Here is a 23,883-nt window from a genome sequence, read left to right on the forward strand (position 1 = left end):
AAACTATATATAAACTATATATTAACTATATATAAAATATTCTTTTAAAGATTATTAGATTTTAATAGGCAGGGTTTTGTTTGAATGATTCTATTTCCATTTGTTAGATTGCATTTACTTTAGTCTTTCTATTGGTTGGAAATATATATGCTTACTTAATGCAAAGTTTGTTCCATCTGTTTTGGGCCATTTGATATTAGAATGGTAGCAGTAGCAGTTAGAAATTTTTCAAGCAAAGTGCTTGACTACTGTCTTGGAGCAGGATGGTAGGCTTGTAAAATTCAGACATCTACTGAGGAACATAAAATTTCTGTTTGCCTGACTCTACTAGCGTAGAAGAAATTGGGTGGGAGTTTCTTTTCACATGAAATAGGTATTTACAGAAAGGAAGATCATAACAGAAAATAAAACAGATCTTGACAAAGAATAAACCAGCTAATATTACAGATGATACTTGTTCTGAAAGGTGATTTTTTGTTTGTTTGTTTTGGCTACTAGTAAAGAAAAGGATTTGTTCTTGACCAGGTGTTTTTTTAAATAAAATATATTCTGAAACCATTTTTCATTCACTGATCACTCTTACACTGTAAGATTCAGTTGCGTTACTAGGTCACAGCAGCACTGCAATATTGAGGATTTTCAATACTTTAGCTGTGACAGCAAGCAGAAAGCACTGGAGGCTGATGATATGACAGGTCATGTGATGTCAGTGAATACCTCATCTTGAGGCAGGATAATATGTGTGACCTCCCTGGTAAAAATGCATCCTGCAGTAAGAGCAGAATGCAGAGAACTGTGTGGACAGCGCTAACACCAAGAGACACAATTTGTAGTACTTGGTCCAGAAGAAGAATAAGATGTTGTAACAGTCTCTAGCTAGTCGCATCTGGTGGTCCAAAGCTGCCCAGGAGAGTGAAATATTCCACTCTTGTCTGTTCCTGAGACTTGGTTGCCATGGTCACAGCTTTAGAGAGATAAAGACTTTCTTTTCCTGTATTTTGTATGTATAGTAGGGGGTCATAGTGGTGTTGCTGCTACATAGAAAACCGTATCTTTTCCCTTTCATCCATTGTTATTTTATGCTCCCCAAAAAAAAGCTTTTGGGGTAATTTGTGTTTAAAATACTTCAGTTTTTAGAATTGCCTTTATTTCTGTCCTCTTTCCTGTATTCCCATGTACAGGCTGTGTCTTTTCATACTCTTTTTGTTTTTATTTTCCTTTAAAATCAGAGACAACGTATTCCTAACAAGTAACTGTTTCTGGAACAATAACCACCCTGCCCTAGTATTCTTTTGACTGTTTGCAGTGGTGTGAATGTCTTTGTCACATATACAGGTTTGTCCATCCTCTGCTCCCCTCCCCCCCATTTGTTTGTCTTAAAGATGTATTCAGGAATTTCAGAATACAGATCTATTCCTTTATTTTCTCTCTGCCACCTACTCACTCCACAAATGAGTATTTTGGGCTCTTCAGAAGTGTAAAGTACACTGGATAAAATAAATGCTTTTGTAATACTTTCATGATCACTCACCCCCTTCCATCACACTCACTTTCCCTATGCACTTTGTGCCCTTTTATTGCAGCTCCAGATGTACACGCAAATCTGTACATACGTATGTACACATGTACAGAGATCTGTGATTAAGTATCTGCAAGCAAGAATGTTTTTAAGAAAGGAACCATCTTCTAGAAGGTGCTGTTTATAAGGCATTTGATACCTCTTGTTAATGCTATATAAATTATTTAAAGGTGGAACTCTTTTAATTTTTGAAATTAGTTTTATGATATCATCAGGAAGAAACTAAGCTGGTTGTCCAGGGCATTGTTTTCTATTCAATGTTCCTGTCTATAAATGTGTTTAGGGTTTGTTGTTTTTTGTTGTTTTTTTTTTAAAGTTGTAACCTCTCTATGTGAGAGACTGCGTCATATTTGTTGCCTAGTATGAACTCTGAAGGGATTTTTTCAGTTGATAAGAAGTTAATTTTCTCTCCTCCAAATTACACATACAAAATGGTATACTTGCTGTGGTATGATCCTGACACTTGAGTTTTGTAGGTAGCAGGGGTGATCAGAAACCCAACAACCTGTTCAGTGGTTTCTCAGTTTGCATCCATGTTTGTAATATGTAGAAGCACATCTGTCAGCAGTTGAAAATGAGGGATATAAATATATATTTATGTCTGTGTGTGTAAAATATATGAAGTATCAGTTTACTTTCATGTACATCAAGACTGCCTGTTCATTCCATTCAGGCCAAGGTCTTCAAAGGTGAAATGATGCTGTCTCCATCGTCTGTAATTTTTACCATTTCCTCTGGTCTGTTTTTCTTTCAACTAAAATTTTTTCCTTCAACCAGAAGTTGAAAACTTGGCTCTGAAGCTGTTGCCAGGGAAGAAGCTCTTAATATAGAGAAAATAACACAAATCTTACTCCTGAGTGTGTATGCATGTATAGGAGGGTAAAAAGTCAGGCAACTCGGACCTTGGTTTTTGTTGGAAACATGGTTTTGTCCTTTTTTACCACTGTAGAATTATAGCCTTAGCTAAATGATTGTATTCTATTGTATATCCATAGAATATGGATATACATATTCTTTGTATATTCCACAGAATAGTCTGGCTCTGAGGGATGGCTAGTGGCGAGGCACTCACAGATGCATCTGGAGCTAACAAAACCTGTTTTGAATTTTTGAAGTTCTGTGTGATGCTAACGAGTGTGTATGATCAAGTCTTTGAAATTTAATACCATGCCTTCAAAATTCTTGGATTTATTAACAATTTATTGTAATCTCTGCCTTAGTTGCTTGCCCATAAAAATAACATTATGATACCCAGTAATTTCACAGGGGTATTACAATAATATTCTCTCTGAAGCAGTGGAGTACTCGAGTACTCTAGTAGTGAATTGCACAGACAAAAGTGATACAGAAAACAAGGATGGATATATATGTGTGTGTGTGTGTATACATATGAACATTCCCTGCATAGTGGACTTGCCATAGAAGGTAGTAGAGAAAGTTTGGTCCTTCACACTTAACATAAAGGACAGTAACTACTTCCTTGGTGACTTTTGTCCATCTTTTGCTCGGAATGAGGCAGGGAGTTCCATGGGGAAATGCAACATGCTTATAGCTTGAAAGACTACATTGCATATATAAAGAGGCCAAAATAATATTAGCCGAGTGACTGTATTATTTCCAAACTTCTTAACTTTGCAAACGCCAGTAATACTTTTAAGAATGTGTGTTTGCTCATGTGTCTGGTATGAATTGTATAATCCTTCCTTGTAGGCCTCTGTTTGTGTTCCTGAAATGTCGCAATATTGGGAGCTTTGTAGCCAGTATTGTTGTGAAGTGTTTGTACACAGTCCAACTGTAAAGATCTTTGAGCAACTTGCTTTCCTTCCAGTAAATATTCAGTTCTGTAATAATCCCTGACACTAGCTGCAAATTATGGGGAGGGATGAAGAAAGTGACGTGTTAAAAACGACTGGGATTGATCCTTATTTTTTCAGTGCAGTATTAATCTGTTATTCAACTGATTTTGTAGGGCACAAAGAACTAGTTGCATTACTTTCTGCTCTGAATTCAAAGATTCTTGGCCATGTAAGTAACAGAGGTGATATTAGAGTGAACCGAAATGGATGAGTTTAAGAGAAATAATTTCAGATAAAGAGATTTTATACACACACAAACACTTATCATATGAGATCCCTCAATCCCAGTCCAATATTTTTAGCAGGTGTTCCTGGTAGAACTTCAATGTTACAGATTTTTTTCTAGTAGCAATGAAAGGGAAAATTCATGTTGTATTACTTGAGGCTACAAAGAATTCAAACTTAAGGGAAAAAACATTTCACGTTATAGCAGATATTTAATACTTTTTAAATCTTTCATGTCTTTGATATTTATAGGAAACATGGTATTTCAGCAGGTTTTTATGAGTTTAATTCCTATAGGGAATGTGTAGTGTATAATACGAGCTCATTTCAAATACATTTAAGCTCAGTTTAGATATCTAATGTTAGTTATAAATTATTATTACTAAAACTATTGCTAAAATAATATAACTGCGTATAACAGTTAAAGGAATCAGATTGCCACACAAGTGATGAAATAGTCTCTGAAACATCGTATTCATATTCCTGACTACTAAGCTACATGTGGTATATTCGGGTGTTTACACAGTGTTAGAAGTAAAGGTGGTTTCTAGGAATGGAAGGAAAAATTTGAGCTTTCCCTTGCTATTTGTAATCTAGAACACTAGAGGACAGCACTAAAATATTACATAAATGTGTTATTGTTTACACTGTTAATGATGTAGATGCTCTGTGAGGGCTTTGTGAGAAGAAAACAAATGACACTGTTTTGAACAGAGTTAGGGCAAGTGGTATTCTTCTGAATTGCCTCTGCTCCTTTTGAAAACTGCATCTGACTTTCTACATTATACAAAATATCTTGTTTCTTGTGGTCTGAATCTAAGGTATTTTCTGCAGTGATTATTTAGAAATTAAGCTTTATTTTTTTAACATAGCAATGGTGTAGAATACTCTTGTGTAAAATTACATTTTTAAGGTCCAGAAACGAGGAATTATTACTTGGCTTATCTGTAAAAGCTTCATGATTTATCTGCTCACTTGAAATGTACTATGCTAATATTATGATACTTATGCTGAAATACGAAAGAAAAAATTACAGCTTCTGTTGTTCCCTGAAAAAAATACAGCTTCTGTTGTTTTCCTCTAGGCACGCTGGAAAGACATGAAACGGGTGAAACAGCAAAAGCAATTCTTACTTCTATTGAAGATTCAGAATACTTTATGGCAGATACTCTACTTCCTGTATCTCAAGAGTCAAAACGAAATAAAAATGCTGGATACAAACCCTCTAGCTCTTACAAGCATGGCATGGTCTCTTACAATCTTACTCATACAGAAAAATCTTCAGATAAGGTAAGAATGAAGAGTAGAGCATTTCTCAAGAGCAATGAGTTGTGATCCAAATTCTTTACCCGTTCACCTTCACTGGTGTGCCATCCTGTAGAAGTGATGTGGAGGATTGGTTTTAAGTTTATAAATCCTTGTTCCAACTGCCTCAGTTTTTATGCCTTCAACTCCATTTCATAGAATAAGTGGAGAGGATGGGGAGGAGTGCCTTAAGCAAGATCATCTCAGAAGGATTTTCTCAGAGGCTTAGCACTCATAGTTAGACCCTATTTCCTTATGTACCCTCAGAACAATTGAACCTACCAGTTTGGATGTATATGTCTTGAGGAAAAAGTACATCATGGCATAATGCTACTGGCCTTTCTGTTATTGGTTATGAAACCACATATTCTTGTTGTCATTCAATGCTAGTTTTTATTGGGCATTTGTTTCCTGTTAACATCACAGAACACAGTGCAAGTGCCTTACGTTTGTATTAGTGCAGTTAAATTTGGCACCTCGTTGGTTAAAAAGAGGATGGCAATGTTGTGAGATACTGGGGTGCAAATAGGTATGACAGTCTTCGGGAGAGATTTGGCCAGGCACTGTAGTTAGTTTTATCTATCAGTATTTTACAGAACTTGTTAAACCAAATGCGACTGATGGAAAAGATGTGCTCTTTTGAAAAAATAATAGAAAGAAATAGCATACTGAAACTGGTGTTTATGTGCTGTTAAAGCTGAGAAAATAAGTACAGAGACACCATATAATGAGAAGTAAGGTTGAAAATGCAATAGTCATTCTATTTGCTTGTGGCCTAGATATATCTATATTTTTATCAGTTATTTGTAGATATTTAAAAAGCCTATATTTGCTAAAAGTAAAACCAGTTATTAAAACTGTCTCAAATTTAATACAATGTCAAATTCAATGAAGTAGGTGTTACCTTATTCAAGTTGGAAGATAATGGTTCATACACCTTTCTGAAAACTGTACATCAGAAGTAAATATATTCACTGAGCTCCTGATACAGGTGCATCTCAAGAATAGAGACTTAATGTTGTTTGTTCATGTTTACCGCTTTTTAATTAATGGGTTTTGGGAGTTCCATTCTCTGCAATAAACAGAGAAAGTCACATCTGTTGTTCCTCAGCTCTGAATGTAGATTAAAAATAATCTTCCCACAAATATGGAAAGGTGAAAAATGCTTTTCCTCAACTCACATATGGAAACAGCCTTCAGAATGGTCTCTGACCTTCTGTATTTATTAATTCTGTTAAATGAAATACGGGATCTTCCAAAATTCTGTCTGATAAAGAACAGCTTAATCTAAGTCCTCATTCTTGAATTTTTTTCTGGTCTTTTTCTTTATTGTACCTATGAATTTACATAAAACTCTTGAGTTTATAATGGTTGTTGTTTAACTCCTAATATTTCTTTGACCTTTTACTAACCTTAGTCTGATTTCTCAAGTTCTTTTTGATCCCATTTTCTGAAGTCTTATTAGAGCATAATCCTGCTGGGCATGTTGTGGGGCAGATGGTGCACTAGTTGGCCATTGACATAGAATTGGATCTCACTGTTAGTTTTTCAAAAGGGATAGTTTCTTGTTGCCTTTTTAAAGAGGAACAGCAGAAAAAGTTACAGTAGTGTTTGGAGTGTACTTTTGCTCGTATCTATTAAATTGAAAATTGCCTGGATTTAACAAAGTGACTGGAAAGAAAATATGCTGCTCATGGAATGTGGGGTAATAGTTTTTGGTAAATTTTAAAGTGTGGAGTTCAACGTGCTTTGGGGATTACCATGATCTTACATTGGAAGTACTATCACAATAGGCAGCAGTGAGTTGTAATAATAATAATAATTTACAGCACTTTTCTTGGTCAGACATACATCTTGGCTGCTCTGATTTTGCAATAAAATATTCCATTTTCTTGTTCAAACTTATTATCTTGTCCTAATGAAAACTTTTCATTGAGAGATTATTGATGTCTCTTAGACTTCCCTGTAACTGTCAAAATATGTTTTTTATTTCAACATCTTTTTGTCATTACGATCGTGTTATTTTAGTCTAATTTTCTAACAAATTAAGTTCTATACTTGGGAAACTACTTTTAATTCATCAAAAATCTGTCATCTGTTATGTCCAGTGCTTCTTCCCACCTCCACCCCCATTTAGAGCAGATTCTGTAGACTGATGTGGGAGATGCTGGAGGCTAAATGTATAGGGTGGAGCTGAACCTGGGAAGAATATAACAATGGAGATACCCTTAATGCTGTTCGAGAAACCCAATGCAAGCTACACAAAAGCAGCTTGAAGCTCTGGCTTTTTTAATGCTGTTTTGATACTGCTGAAGCGAACGATTGTTATGAACTCTGCTGTTTTTCTTAGTTCTTATGCAGGAAACTTTTTTTAGGTTTTTCAAAAAGTGCTGTATTAACTGGTTTGGGTCATTGTATTTTAGCATCTTGAAATAGTCTCCTGAAATCCAGAACCCATGAAATTAGTGAGAGTTTTGTGGATATCAAAGTTCAATGTTTCATACCATATTAATAAGTGGACCACACAGGTGAAACTATCATGAAACTTTCAAATTATCAAAAGGCTTTAGAATGCATGTATACAATGAGTATTTATTATCAATTTGTTTCTTTGGCAAATTGTGCGTCAGAAATTTAGCAACACATTAAATTGATAATAACATTTCTATTTTAAAAACAACACAGTCAATTTTAACCTCTTCTTTAAGAATTCAATTTCAGAAGATTTATGTGACAAAAAATGAGGGCTAGGTTTTCTGTCCTGTTGGTATTATACTTGAGGGATCCTTATTTTGTACAATGAGATGATCCACTTGAAGATTGCAAGTAAGATGCAGCATTTTTCTAAATGTTTACTATTATATTGTTTCATCACTAATATTATATTTAAGACTAAACAACATTTGCAAAGTAATAGTCTCTCTTTACTCCATCCTAAGAACAAAGAAGAAAAATATCCTCGTATAGCAGTCCAGCTTCAAAGGCTTTCTTTCAGAACATTTGTCATCATGTAAATCACAGATACAAAAGCAGAATGCTTTGATTTCATGGTGTTTTGACCATTTTAATTCTTTTATTGTGCTGCACGTGCCAGTGGGAGTACCAATAACAGATGAGTGTGACAAATGCAGTTAACACAAGATCCATATTAATGTTGTCAAATCCCCTTGATATATTTAAATAGATTTTAATTATTTTCAGTGTCAAAAGACCCAAAAAATATAGCTTAATAGTTCTTCAAGAAAGCTTTACTTAATATGTGAATGTAAAACCTCTCATAAAAATGAAACTTTTATATTGGCCTTAGTCATTGACATAGGGTATTCATCAAGTCAGCAATTTGTGTGGCAAAGTGCCATTTGAATAGTGTATTGTTAGAATACTTATGGTCCACTTGACAAGGGCTCTTGCTGTAAATAGTGCAATTTGACTCCAGCTGTTAAAGAGTGGCTTTGACAGCAGCCAAATAGAATGGAGATGCTTTACTGCACCACAGAAAAATCAATATTGGGTTCTTGTTCATAGTAACCTGTTTTTTCTTTTTTTGCAGATTTATACAAGACTATCTAGAGTTCATTTGTGGAAGTTTAAATATTATTTTTAAAGAGGGTCTGCTTTATTTTTGGTTAATGTTGGTGATAAATTATGCTTGTTTTTTAAAAAAAAAAGAAAAATACAGTAACAATGTGGTAATGCAGCATTTTTTCAACTCTCAGCTTATATGGATAGATATTAGGATGTGGGTGCATAAGTTATGTAACTAATGACAAAAAAAATGATCTTCCCTTCCTCTCTGTTTTGTTTTTTTTTTTCCTTTTTGTAGGGCTACAGTAGTATCCCTGTCAATTTTTTAAGGATAGGGTTTTTTAAAATAGATTTCTTTGTTGTTTTCCCTGTAACAACCCCCACAGATGTTGACAATCTGTAGTGCCATTGTAGATTTTCCTGAAGCATAGTCTTGCTGGTGATGAACAGTTTTCCAGCAGTATTCAGTGACACAAGGTTGCTATGATACCTGGCCAGTAGCAATAGGTATTGAATCACTGGTCTTAATTACAATAGACTACCCACGAGATTGTTTGCTCTTGGTGTTTATATGGAACTAGCTCTCATTATACCTTTGAATCATAGTTACATCTGAAAATTGGAGCTGTGTGAAAAACTAGTTTTAAAAAAAATTAAAATGCTTCAGTGCATTGTATGAAGATTTCATTGATGCACATAAAAAGCTGGATATGTCTGGGAATTGTTTTCCAGATGTTCCAAAAACCTTTCATCTTAGAAAGTTTCCCAGCTTTTCATCTTAAATGATTTGGATATAAACCTGTGTTTACCACGCACTGATATTTTTACTAATTTCAATAATGTAATTCAAGATTCTTCTGGGTAAAAATGTTGTAGGAAAAGCAGCTTCTAAAATTTGTGTAATAATTGCTAAACGTTGGACTGCTGAACTATGCTACTGAAGAGCTAGACCAGCAAAGGGAAATTTTTACTGTATGTTTAAGATAAGACAAAGATGAGGGGAAAAAAATGTATTTATTTACATATGAACTTTTATAGGAATGTTAGGTGTATTTGTTGCTTGATATATATTCACTTGAAAATTTCTTAAAATACTATTGTTTGAGCATTGATGTATGGTGCAGAAAGTAGAGTCAAAATATCTAACTAAGGGTTTATATAAGATCTATAAAAATTCATTTTGATTTATACAGTTATTAGAAATAATTATGAGCAGAGTAGTTAGGTACCAGTTAGTGTAACACTTGTAAATACATTTTACACATTATAAATTGACATACTTAATATTAGTCGTTCTAAAGAACTTATTATTCTGCTCTGAACAAAATATGTAAAGGCACAATGCTTCTGAAACAGACGTATTTTCTTAGTAGAAAATTCAAAGTTTATATTTTTATAGTTCCTTAAAACAAGAAACAAGAATGCAAAGAAATTATAAATAATAAAGTAAATATGTACTTTGTTATGTTGCCACACAGAATAAGTAAAAGACAAATTAAGATGGTGGGACAATAGCAGTTATTTGTTTTAGTATAATAGAGGATGCAATTTGAAAATAAAATTGTTATTGAAAGCCTGGAAAATCACTACTAGTGAAATCTTACTGATGGAAAAATTGATAGAAAAATGGAAATAAGTTACAAGCACAAATGCCAAATAATACTTACTAAATACAAAATCAAGAGTAGTACCATAAACAGTGATATGTTAGACATGGATTCCTTTATTTCTTTCATTTTGTAATATTTAGAGTATTATTATGAGGGATCACACATCTTTATCATTTGTATGAAGTGGACTATTAAGAACAAAGCAAAACTGAAAGAACATTTCTTCTTAAAGTTGGTAACATTTATGTTGCTGCCAGGTTGGTTTGGGTGGGGGGGGTTGGTGTTGTTTTGGTTTTTTGTTTTTTTAACTGGGATTGCTGTTCAGAAGCTATATTTAGTAGTATACTAATTAAACATAATAGGAAAATGAGTGAAGAAATGAAGGTCTAAAATATTTTTCCCCATAATTCAGATGCAAAGCATTTGAGTACTACATTTCCTGTGAAATGTCACAGTTAAGTATTTTATGAAGGGATTAAGGTAGCAACATAAGTACAGTGAAGTAATAGCTTCAGAGTTATGAGATTAAATTGGTGCCAGTTAAAGGGCATAATGATCCTGAGAGATACTGATAATTTGGACCACGCGTCAGCTTTGCTGAAAGTAACTACAGTTTTCTGAATTGGTCTACCAGATCAAGAATTTGTTGATTTCAGTGTTCTCTCCATAGATTACCTGAAAGCAAAATGAAAGCAAAAAGCTGCCATTGTGATACTGTAGCACGTTTTACTCTTGCAGGTGTGCATCATAAGGAACATAGGCGGACAGAAATCTGAGACTAAGCCTTAACTATTTATTCAACACTTTGGACACTGCTTCTATATACTTCTGCAAACTTTTTTCTGTTATTATACTGAAGGTGATGAACTTAAACTTTTGTTTTCCCTGGCTAGACAACTAATTGGACCCTGAGCTAAAGCTAAAGAAGATGCTACAGTGTCCTACTAGAAATAATTCTAATGTCAATATCAATAGTCCTTGTGAAGTATTTCACGTTGAAGGACCATTTATTGAAGCTCACTTGGCTGTTGCTGTTTTCCTCTTTTTCATCTTCTCCCATATCTCAGCTGTCATGCTGCAATTCACTTCTCTGTCCCTTGGAAACTGTAGCAGAGTTTGTATTTTAAGGATATATCTTTATGGGTAGAAACTGTGTTTCTGTCCTACTGAAATGCTTTTTATGATATCTTATTCTCCACACATGATTGTTTCTTTTAGTTCTGGGTGTGGAGTCATAGACAGTTTCATATGTTATGTTTTCCCTTTACTACTTTCTAGTGCCTGAAATGTGATTTCTTCTGTAGATCAGCCTAATTAATTTCCTTGTAAGTCCTCTACCTAATTCCAGTAATTCTAAAATAAGTTACATCATCTTTGTCACAACCTTTGTATTTTCACATTGTCCAGTGATGTTCTTGAGAATTCTGCACCATTCGTGGCAGGAGGATGGTAGAATCTTTACACTTGTGATAATCGGCTTTTCTATTCTAAACATTAGGTTCCTGGCCTCCTATAGTTTAATTAGTATTATTTTAGTGAGGAAAAGTATCCACAGGAGTTCAGATCTGTGAGACTCTCCTAGGTTTCTGCCTCACACACCTATTAAAAAAAAAAAAAAAAGAGAGAGCACAGTGCCATTGGCACCTTAAATACAATTATAGAACTAGAACTTGAAACACCAAACCTTTCTCTGCAAAAGCAAGACTTGCTGTCTGCCAGCTTCCTTCTGATAGCTAATTGAATCTAGTCTCAGTTAAACAGCAGAAGCAAAATACTAAGCTGAACCATGGTTCAATTTAAAACATAGCAACAGCAGTGGTTACATTTCCATTCTCTTGTTTTTCTACATATTAATACTGAAACCTTACTTTGTTCTATCAGTCAGATTTGGTTCTTGCAATACTTATGGGAAATTTGAATCAGCCAATTGGATATGTCTGGGAATGTTTGCAAATGTTGTCCTCTTGGAAGCCAGTGTAGCTCTACTGCCTTCAGTGAGATTGAACAGCTCTCAAGGAAAGAGCTGTATGAAATCTATGGGTACAGAGACTTAGGTGGTGTCCTGATACATCCTAGAATGATATAGGATCTGAAGAAAGTCCAGTTTGTCTATTCCTGAGTTTTCAAAAATGGCATTTTCTAGGATAGACAGGATATTAATATTTAAGAATTTCATACTAATTTTTTGTTGTTGTTCTTTTTCTTTAGTAAAAAGTCACTTGACTACAATTTGATCTAGTACTTTTTAACATAGATAGATTTTTATGGTTGGAACCCTTATAATCCAATATGAGAAATGCACTATCAGAGTAGCCCAGGGCAGATATGTTGTTTCAGTTGGAGTTGGCAACCAGCCATTTGTTAGTAACTTACTTTTTATGTATGTTAATGCTTCTTAGGGCAAAGCAATATTCTCATGCTTTTACCCTCCTCCTAAGGTCATGTTGGCAGTATCTCTGTGTTCAACATTATTATCACAGATATTTGAATGTTCTCTTATCCAAAAACTGTTCGGTATAATTTCTAGGTCCATGAGCCAGTAGTCTGTGTTTTGTGGATTGCACCATTTGTCCAGTTGATGATCTAAGAAACATGGGAGATGTTCCATCTTACAGCTTTTCTTCCTAAGTGCTGAGTAAGGCTGAAAATGTTTTGGCTGCTATCCATCACAAAGCCCTATGTATTTCTAAATATATGATTAGGGAATTTACTTCTACATTCAAGATAAGTTAATATATTAAGATATAGGCAGGGTATACGGATTTTGAATACGTAGATTAATAAGACTTAATTTAAAAACACCTTATCCCTTCCCTGCCATCTAAACTTTTCATAGTGTAGGGACTGTCCATGTCAGACAGATCTTATTTTGTGATGAGTGCATCTCCAGTTCATTTTTACATTCTTTCTATAATAAAAATGTTATAAGAGACTTTGTCAAAGGTATTGTGTTTAGAATTGCCTTTCTGATGGAGTGTGCCCAGACAGGTAGTGATATGAATTCTAGAGCAAAGTAAAAGTTGTCTGTATAAAGTTTTATATCTATATATATCATATATATTTCTTCAAATATTTTCCTGAAAACAACATGTAGATTTGTTTCCTGCTGTTGCAAACTAATGTGAAGAATATTCTGTGTGTGTGCTTTACTAAGTTATTCTTTGGTATCACGTTATGAGTATCACTTTTATATATACATTTGTATTAAATCTGATGAAAAAATCAAGTGTTTGTGGTGGAGACAGACAGACAGTGTGAATATGAAGACAAAATATGAGAAACATTCGTTTTCATACCAGGTCTCTACAGCAAGCAATAGATGTGTTAGCAGTTTTCCCTGAACAATTAAAAATTGTTGTGCCCAGTAGATCCATCTGGCCAACAATCTGCCTGATGGTGGTCCTTCCATACATGATAAAAAGGGGCGTTTATCCAGTTGCTTAGTCTATTCATCACACAGCTTGAGCTTGAAGACTCCTTGGCTTAATTACTTGCATTGTGCCACAGATTCATCAGGAGTGATGCCACAATTACTGTTCAAAGTGCTGCAAAGATAGTAACATTCTCCACTGGGATTAAAAAAAAAAAAGGACAGAGAACGATTATAGTGTTGGAAGGAAAGAGGCTGATTCTGCTTATGTTGCAGTTTAAATTCATAGACAAACATTGCTGTGATGTAAAATTAAAAAAATCTTTGTAGCCTTTTCTGTGTGGGAGATGGATTATTAGGAGGATCTGGGCATCCTCAGTAATATGACTAGAGTCATTGTAATGAATAATATAAGAAAAGTAATATAAAGCAGTTATTACTTTTAAAGCAGTTTATTTAAACTAGTTCATATGGGAAAATTCATCATGAATTGACACCTTTGTTTGGGGACTGCATTGTCCAAATGATAAAGCCTCAGGTCAAGCATAGACTGCATGTGAAAGCAAACTGGGGCACCCCTATTGACTCTAGGCTTTTTACACTTAGTTCTTTATATGCAAGTACTGAGGTTTAAAAAGAGTAAATTAATAAGAAAAAAAATGTCGTGTGTGTGTGTGTCCCCAACAGGATCCTCTGTCCTAGGATGATGAAGTGAAGTGTCTGAAGATGAGCAATATGAATAACCTTGGTATAGTAACACCTTTACTCTGTATGGTCCTCACCCTATGTGCATTGGCCAGCATTGCTTTGGAGAGGGTAGGCCTGACCTGTCTGCCCACTTTGGAAGGGTATGGATGCTTTTAGTGACAGAAACTGTTCACATGCTCCCTACATTCAAAGCTCCAGGAGGTAGGCAGGGTTAGACATAGGAATGTGCATGTGTGAATTGCTGACAGGAGCTATATTGGATTAGAAGGTGCATATGGTCTTTATGTGGAGATGAAAGTGTAGCTGATAACTTGCATCCTTTCTGCCTATGCAGGTTCTTTTAGAGATCGTGTATGATGTATATTTAAGAGCTATTTCAGTTATATACCTGCTGTTTGTAACTATTTTTAACGAAATACATCTTTGCACATATCCTGGGTTGTTCATCTTTCAACTGAGCAAGAAAATAAGACAGCTGTGTATTTGCAAATGACAAGTGGGCTCTTTGTTAGTAAGACTGTTTTGAATTGTTGGTTGAATTGGGATGATATTAGAAGGAAGGACTAAAAAATGTTTTGGGGAGGTATTCTTATGCAACATCCGTGACATCCTGCAGAAAGGTGCAGGTCAGAACTTTACCTCTTGGGAATCTATTCTTCTGAAAACCAAGCCAGGCTTCAGAAAAAAAAAAAAGTATCCCATGGTTTTATCCAGTTTAAGAAATTTTCAACACTAAATCTGGTTAAGCCTGTATAACAATTTTTACTTAAGGTTGTGAACTTAACAAGGCAGGTTTGCTGATGTGATTTAGCTCAAACAAAAGGCTGTTCAATGTTATTGTTGAACAACAGATTATTTTTTAGTTACAAATACATAAGTACGTGATTGGAAGACCACATTTATATCTAATTATTACCAGTTCTTCAAGCATCACCTAGGGAAATTGAAGCTTTCTCTTGTGTCTTGTACAAGTAAAATTTTGGTGCAGTAATTCAAAGAGTAAAGGCTTTTAAGAAACTTAAGATGGGGGAATTTGGAATGAAGGTCCAGGTTTTCTCTGAATGCTCTGTAGCATCCAACTGTTTTAGTGTTCTTCCACTGAATTATCTGTTTGATCATGTGCTATATGCTGTTCTAACTGACTGTCTTGGTAAAAGGCTATATTAAGTTTTCTTCTTGCTTGTCTTTTAATGATTAAAGTAATTAAATTAGGCTTTCTAAATTCAGAAGTGACCTTGTACTAACTAGACATGTACGTTATATCAAATTTTTAGTTTTATCTGTAGAAGCTACTGCAAAAAAATACAATTTCCTAGTAGATAAACAGGGGTTGTGTTCCTGGTATAGGTTTAAGGTGTGCTATTTGAAATCTGAGATTTTTGTGGAACTTGCTAACAATATTTTATGCTCATAAACTGGTTTGAAGCCCCAAACACAATTTCATTTATCTTTATATTCTAAGCTTTATAGAGTCTGCAAAAGTGTCCATCTGTTCAGCTGAGATTGCTTCAAATACTGAGTGGTCAGAGAGACTTAGCTGATAAAGGTCAAAGAAGCCTCTTGACCCTGTGATACTTGCCAAAGCAATTGGAGCGTAGGGACTGATATACAGTTAGATATAGCTTGCTAACGCGATCTCCACTTTAATTGGTAATGATAGCAGGAATACACAGGAAAGTCATTGCTGAAAGAAAACAAAAAGTATCCAATATAGTAATTTATTACCAGTCAGTGGGTTTCACACACTAGGTTGTTTTACCCCTGCAGTGGTCAGAGAAAGCAAAAAGGTACTCTAACACTTAACTGAAAATGGATGCCCTGCTGCTATCAGAGATGCATGGTGGTCAAATGATTGCCTGTGCCATTAGCTTGGTAATGTTTTCTCTATTGTAAACTCAGCTCCCCATGTTCTTCCTGTGCATCAGCTGCAGATTGAAGGCTTTCTCGTTTGTCTTCTATTTGTGCTGCCAATCATCAAGCTGCTGTCCACCAAGCACATTTCAAGGAGGCAATTTTTTTTACTACTATCGACTACCATCTCGAGCAACTGAGGGCTCAGAGGATTTAGAAATGAATTTAATGCTTTAATTTACGGTGTGCCAGCCATTTTGTGCATTGTTTATGTGTTTGTTTTATGAGACAATTACAGGTTTCCTATTTTGCAAAACTGTGCGTGAGATAGCACCTGCAAACGTCCCCAAAACATAATTCTTTCTCTTATGTATGTTATATGTAATGCTACTATTTTCATTAAAAAGGTTGGGAAAAAAAAAAGTCTGTGCAAGTAGACATTTACTAAGCTATTCTGTATTTAAGAAACAAAACAAAAACCAAACCCAACATAAAAGCAAACCCAAACCAAACAAAACCAAACACAGTTATTGTTTCGTACCATCAAGGATAAAGCATCATGGAGAAGAGACTAGAGATGTTATTGGCAATATAAGTTTATGTTTAAGACCCCTAGGTATGGTAGCCATGCTTCAGTTAAAACGGTTCTTCCAGCTCCATGAGGTACAAATTTAAGAGACAGGGTAGAAGTAGCTAAATAACTTTTACAAGCAACGGTGTGATGTGCTTATTTTCTGTGAGCCTAGAGCCAGACCAAGGATAAGATGGGATTCTGACAAAAGTTAGGAGCTCTGAACTTCTATTGACATCCCAGTGACGGGCATGATTAAAACACAGAAAATTCTTAGCCCTTAATATATTTTGTTTGGCAAGTTCTACTTCCCAGCCTTCCTCTTTCATTTCTGTAACTGAGCTGCTTCACATTTTATTAAAACAAACAAATAATCCTATTTATTGTCAATATTATTGATTGCCACAGAGGTAATGAACAGTAAGTGATTCAAACCTGTAAATACTCTTCTTTAAAGTTTCTGTAGTCTTTGTAGTGTAATTTAAGGTCAGATGACAGAAATAAGTGTTAATTTAGTTGAAATAAGCATATTGATATTGTATTCTCAAACTTCATTGTGATATTTCAGAAATTATCATATCAAGAAACTTCTTCAAGACTTGTAAGGTGTGGTAGTTTTACTGATTCTATATTAGGTTTTGCTTGAGAGTACTTGTTTGAAAGGGTGAAGCACATGTATTTTGCTCATAGGATGTCTTAATTGAATACACGTGAGCAGAGCGTAGGATAGTGGTATTTTACTGATTAAATGAACAAATTTCTTTAAGTATATTTAATAATGAAATAATTGCTATTTTAAAGAGGAAGTCTTGCTTATCTGACAGACTTTTATAAAGTACTTAAGTATGCTGTTGTATTGGGTGTGTATTAAAAGATGATAGTCTGACTGTCAAAATAGAAAAGTAAAAATCCACCAAAAAACCCCTCAGACAAATGAGAGAGAAAATCCTTCACCCCCCAAAAAATCAAAAGCAGTACATCTTCTGTTAATAAAAGAATCTTCTAGTCTCCTTTGACAATAATTAGGCTCACCCATATCTCCTACACCCCCAAATCCAACTAAAATTTAAGCTAAAAATAAGTTGTTTATTTTCTGTTTAATATTTTCTTGAGCCTTTGCAGGCAGCAAGTAGTAGATAAAAGAGGAGACTGATCTTTTTTCTGACTTGTTTAATATTAATGGATCAAAATATACTCTCTCGCAAGAGAAATCTCAAAGGAACACAGTTAAACTTCTTGAATATTACATAATTAAAAAACTTATTAGAATCAGCAGAATAGCTCACATTTGTGCTTTATACAGCATAATTCATTATGCAGGCACTGGGAACTTTGAGGCCATTTTTCTGTTACTTTTACCCTGGTATGTTTAGGATAAAGTGAGAGCGCAGTGGATGGATAAAGAAGGCCAAAAGTCTGTAAGAAAGTAATGTTTAATAGTTTAGGGCATGTTTTATATAGAAACTGATACTACTTCCCATGCTGTGAGAACTGAGCGATTTCTTTTCAGTGGTATCAAAGTGACATCTAAGTATATTTTGAGTCTGGTTTGCCTTCTAAAAATCTACCATGTGATTTTGCCACTTTATTTCCTTTATGTAAAATGAACATCAAGACCATTTTTGTCAAATCTGCTTTTAGCACAAAACCCACAATAGAATGCATCTGATAAAGAAAGCTGGTATGCGGAGAAAGTTCATATATGAGGAGTTGAAACAGTATGGGAATCCCTGCCAGCTAATGGAAGTGTGTATTTTAAGTGGAATAGCGTTCCTAGAACAATTGTATCCCAGTGGAAAAAGGCCTTTAGAGTTGAGAAGGTAGCTAGGTAAAAGAACACTTGAATTGTACTTCCCATGAAATTTTTATGTGGTGTGTCTGTCTTAAACCTGTTAAAGATAATGGCATGTATTGATGTATTTGGGGGCAACAGTAAGGATAGCCCCCTGCTGCCTCCTTCCTGTAGACACGGGCAGATTCCTTGGGTGCTAAGGTGCTTTGGTAAAGATGTGTAAAGGGAGCAGAAAAGAGGTAGAAAAACGGGCCTGTAAATTGTAGAGCAGGGATGGATTCCAGGCCAGAAGAAATGAATTAAAGTGAGTCTGCAAAGTTTGTTACCCCAGCTCTTGTCTTGCCCTGGCTCAAATGTTTTCAGTGGCAAAGGAGGGAGCTATTAACAGAGGTGATTGTTGCCATGCATGGAATGTTGCTTCCCATTTCAAAGCCTCCCTGAATCCTGCTCTTTCCTGGGTGTAGAAAGCTTGTTCTGCTGTGGTTCAGTCAGAGATAATGCACAAAAGGTTCATGACTCAGAACAATATTTTGGTCTGTAGCCAGACTTCTTGCTTCCCAGGGAGCCTTATCAAGTGATGCAGATCTCTCCAAGCTGTAAAAATGTTCCAAGTTCCAGTTGTTAAGCAGAAAAAAAAAGGAATGTGATCAGCACACAAATGGCTTTATTTTCAACAAAGTAGGTCTAGCCTCATTGCTAAACTATTCAGCTTCAAACAGTGATTTGTTAATTAAAAAAAAAAAAAAAAAAATTATTTTAGTTTGGGAATTGGAAATATTTAAATTAAGATCTGATAGCTAATTATAGAAGCTTCTTGACATACTTAATCAGTTTTTGTTAGGGACTAGCCAATATTTTAACTATTTAACTAGGTGCTTTAGATTAATTTTGAGATAACACATACATGCACAAAATAAAATTTAAAAGTGCATCCTGTTCTCAGTTTCCAATAAAAATAAGTGGTAAGCTGTATCATGACAATAAAAACCTGGGTTTAGCCCTGAGCATGGTAATTTTTACAATTTATGAAAATATGACTTCTTATTACTAAAGTTTTCTTTCTTGACTAACAACTCCTTTGGAGTAACTCCTTGTTAGTCTTCCTGCTAGTGATGCACAAAAAAAGAGGTAGCACATTCTACTAATTTTCACAACTGAACTACAGTGGGAAACATGATTATTTTACATTCATACATTTGGACAGTGATTAAAGCTGTGAAAAGTCATACAGTTTGCCCTCTCTGTAATAGCTTCCAGAAGATTTTTAAAATAAAAAATTTAAAAAATCTTACCAATTTTTCAGCTAAATAATAAATGTAGATGGAACGTTGGTCAGGGGAGACCTGTAAATAGGGAATCAGAAAGTTGGCAATATAAAAAATAAAATTTGTAACTAGCAATGGTAAACCTTAAAAAAAACCTCTGTACTGTCTTTCAAAATGATGATTTTCAAAATCATAGGAATCTCTAGGTTATGTTCAGTACATCATAGTGTGGTGGTCATTTAACTTGCAGAATTGAAGGAAGCTTCTATATTACTAAATTAATTATTTTTTGATGTGATCATCTGAAATACATTGGGAGTATAGTAAGGTTTGAATGGCTTGATATGCAGTACTATCTATCCCATGATAACTGAGACAGAGTTGAGCAAAAATTGTCAGAGAAGAAAGAAAAAGGGATCTTTTAATTACTGAAACCTGTGTGTTGGCAAGAGGGAGGCCTCAAAGTTGGACTGTGTGGTTCAGAGACAAGTCATGCTTTGTTATTATTATTGGTTTTAGCCTATTTTTTGACACTTGAGTTACTAAACTCTTAAAGTGTACATATGAAAAAAAAAGATAATGGCAGTATTTATCCGAATGTAGTAGAATTTATTTTTGTGAAATAATTCTGAAACTTCAAGAAGAGTACAGTACAGAATGTAAATACCTGTTAATCTGCTTTTCAATCTCCATCATTGGATGCTATTCCCAACTCTCTAGTTCATAGTTAGTTTTATGGGTTTCCTTCCGTTTTCTGTCATCTTTTGTTACAGAGAATAGCTTTTACATATTTCCTAAATAGTGTTTTATGCCTAAAGCTTTAGATGTCCACCTTCTTTCATTGGAATGAAGTGCTTATGGCAGAGAGCTAAGATAACTCAGTAGATGCTTTTAGGATTAATGTCAATAAGCTTTCATAGTGACAATAAACATACATTGTGACTTCACACACAGTAGCATCACTATATGCCTCAACAGATTGACATAGTCACAGTATTTTCCTTTGTTTGGATGGTGATTTTCCTAAAGGTTTCTAAATGTTAATTAACCATATATAAATGTATGGAACAAAGTAAATGAAAATAATAGGCCAAATAATAATAGGTTCTGTTAATATCAAAGCTAACTTGTGAATTCCAGTGTTTGCATTCCATGAGGTTCTTCCTATGCATTAGGAAACAGCATAACTGAAGATTAAAATAATCCTAGTACTTAACTACAATGTATAATTTTTTAAAAAGGAAAGGGATAAAAAAAAAAATCTGAACAAGCAGTTATAATCTTTCTTATGACTCCCTATGGAGATCTTTAAATAAGATTATGTATTTAGAATGCATCCTCATCTGGTGCAAGCATCATTCTCTAAATTAGAAAGACAAATTATATTATTACCCAAAACTGAATAGTGAAATAATTTACAAACTATAGAGAGTCAATTTTTTTCCTTGTGGTATTCTTAACAACAATATTAACAGTTCAAAAATACCTAATCCTAGTTCGTAATGTAAAAGGAGTTAAGTAAGAAGTGGTCTTGAGAAAGATGAGTTAATCAACATTGCATTCGAGTTCAAGCCAGCTGTTGTCCTGTTTACTAACGCTTGATGGTTTCTTTTAAGATTAAGCTATTTTCAACAGAAACAACTGTTTATATTTCTAATTATCGCAAGAAAATTAAAATTGACCATAGTGATCTAGAAAAGTCAGTATCACTTATGATATGGAGCTGGCGTGATTGTTTGCAAAAGTATCACTGGGCTGAAAAGTTGTTTCTTGATGATATCTTTCTGCTTGTACATGCTTGCTTGTAAAGGTGAAATAGCTAGACTGAGTGCAGTGCTGAGAGCATAGGCTTGTGCAGGAAAATAAAAACATAAGTCATAAGCGCTTAAAGAAAAGGGCAAAAACACCAACAAGGAATTTACACTTCATGTCTGCTGTTCCCCTGAAGGCAAAAGATACCTCTATAATAGATACAGCAAGATTCTGATATAAAAAGTTGTGTCACAATCTCATAACTTAACCCATTGGATGATCCTTCCAGTACCTTCATGGAATGCTGCTTGATAGTGCAGCATGATGATTTCTGTGAAATAAAGTAGTTGCTCTTCTACAAACTCATCTAGAGTCTCTCAGACAAAAATTTAGAGTATTGTTTATGTAATAGAAATTTATTTGGAGTATTCTTAAAGATTCAACTCTGTTTCATTTAGTTCAGTTTCTGATATGTTTTTTAGTTGCATGTGGAAGTAATTTAATTTTTGCTCCAAATAACAATTGGATATTTATTGTGGGTTTTTGCATCAGAAAATGAATTGTGAAATACCAGCAGTTTCATAAAAGTATCAGTGACGTGAGTCTGTAGAGCAGGAGGTTTGATGAGATGACCTACAGACATTCCTTCCAGTAAATGTTTCTGTAATTCTATCATTCTATGTAATATTGCATTTCCTCTTTCCTACGGGGGGAATTGAAAAATTCATAATGCCTGGAGTCAATATTTACAAAATATTTCAATTTTTTGCTCTAAAGAAATTATTATTTCAGACTTTATTTTATGTTTTAGAATGCAGGTTAAAACTAAAATTGAGGAGGAAAATCGGTTTTATTGAAACATTAAGATAATTCTTTCAAAATTTCTTCTGTGCCTCCATTAGTAAGTTGGGTTTTTTTCTGCTTTCCGAAGCTTGCAGAAGCTCTGTCATAAAATTTCTGTCATGCTGGGAATTCACAGGCACAGAAAGATGTATGGGGAAAAGGGCAGCAGGAACATGAAATGTTTTTCTTCTGAATTTGCAGATATGTAAGACAGGAAATCCAATCTTGTAAGGGGACCTTGATTGGTATATAGGATCTGAGGTAACTTGCTGTGTTTCCACTCTTTAAAGACTCAGAAATTAGCTAGCACAGAAGCCCAAGACAGGGCATCTTTCCTGAAGTACTCATGGGAAATTGGGAGGGAGGGAAAAGCGAGTGTGAAATATTTGCCATATATAGAAATATCCTAAGGGCTACTGGACAAATTTTGGAATTTTGACTTTGTTCTTCCGTAGTATCTTATTCCTGCCTGCATATATGCACCATTCACGTGGCTTTATATAAATATTCTCCTTCATTCTTGTGTTTATTCTTGCTCTTTCCTTCTCTCCTCATGTTCTCCTCAGTATCTAATCTATAGCGGTTAAGTACACTGGCAAAATAAAAATTAATTCCAAAATATGTAAACTTTTAATTATGGTTTATCATTTAAATAATGAAACTACAAGAATAAAACTGAGTTTTAAACATTTTTTTAAGATTATTTTGAACACTTCCTCACGTTCAGCTGACACTATTACAGTTCATCATCATTAGGTTACTGTTATAATAGTTTAACATGTCAGTCCAGAGTTGTGAGTAACTGTAGCTGTTCTCAAATCTGAATTTCTGCTAGATTTTATAAACAATTTTCTTTGGGTATTTAACAACAGTGATCAAACATGTATTTATACCAGCACATTTATCACTTTAGTATGTGGAACTGAAATTATGCTCTGTAAATCCATTGCTGTGAATGGCCTTTAAAGTTGGTGATGAAATATGGGGAATTTTAGAAACCATCCAGGTTGGAAATAAGGTGGCACAAGGAGAAGTCAGATATTCGCAAACTTGTAGTAGCTCTGTATCCTTTTTCTCTGAATTATTTTCATCTCAGACAACTAATTTTATATCTGGAGATTTAATTAGATAAGTTTTTTATTGTTGCTGATAAAATATGTGCAACTTAACTCAGAATTAAGTAGCTTTAAGGTAGTTTAGAATGTTCAGAAATGGTAAAAGGCATGGTCTTTATTTCGGACATATATCAAATTGCTGCAAGGCATACGGATGCTCAAGGTTTGCAAGATTTTTTTCAACAACGTAGGATTTATTTCCCTAGCTTTATTTTTTTTAAAAAAAAAGCTATATTTAAAACTTTCCTTAAAGCCTTTCAGCCTGAAATGAGACCTAACAGAAGAAATACCAGCCTAGAGCTTTGACAGAGGTGTGCAATCTATAGTGTGGCTGTATAATTGTAGATGTTCGGAAGCCTGTATTCTAGTATTTACATGCATATGTCTTTGTGCATCTTAAGCTACTTAGAAGAAAATTGTTTTTCCTTAATAAGAAGTGGATAAATATAATTAAGTTGAACTTAATGGAGTTAATATATTTGGCCTATTCCCTATGGGATTCTACACTGATATCTT

General features: G+C 34.4%; 1 protein-coding gene across 1 annotated transcript in view; it reads left to right on the top strand.

Annotated features, from left to right (window-relative positions):
* Positions 1–4,744: 4,744 nt before the first annotated feature.
* Positions 4,745–23,883, top strand: part of LOC104521840 (WD repeat-containing protein 72-like) — a gene marked incomplete at its 5' end in the record, with an annotated part of 71,554 nt that continues 52,415 nt past the window's right edge. Inside the window, one exon of the mRNA XM_010163958.1 lies at positions 4,745–4,950. Within this exon, the coding sequence (XP_010162260.1) occupies positions 4,745–4,950 (206 nt within the window). The remainder of the gene's footprint in view (positions 4,951–23,883) is intronic.

Source organism: Antrostomus carolinensis, unplaced genomic scaffold (assembly GCF_000700745.2).
Source record: "Antrostomus carolinensis isolate BGI_N321 unplaced genomic scaffold, ASM70074v2 scaffold5623, whole genome shotgun sequence".
Taxonomy (NCBI): Eukaryota; Metazoa; Chordata; class Aves; order Caprimulgiformes; family Caprimulgidae; genus Antrostomus; species Antrostomus carolinensis.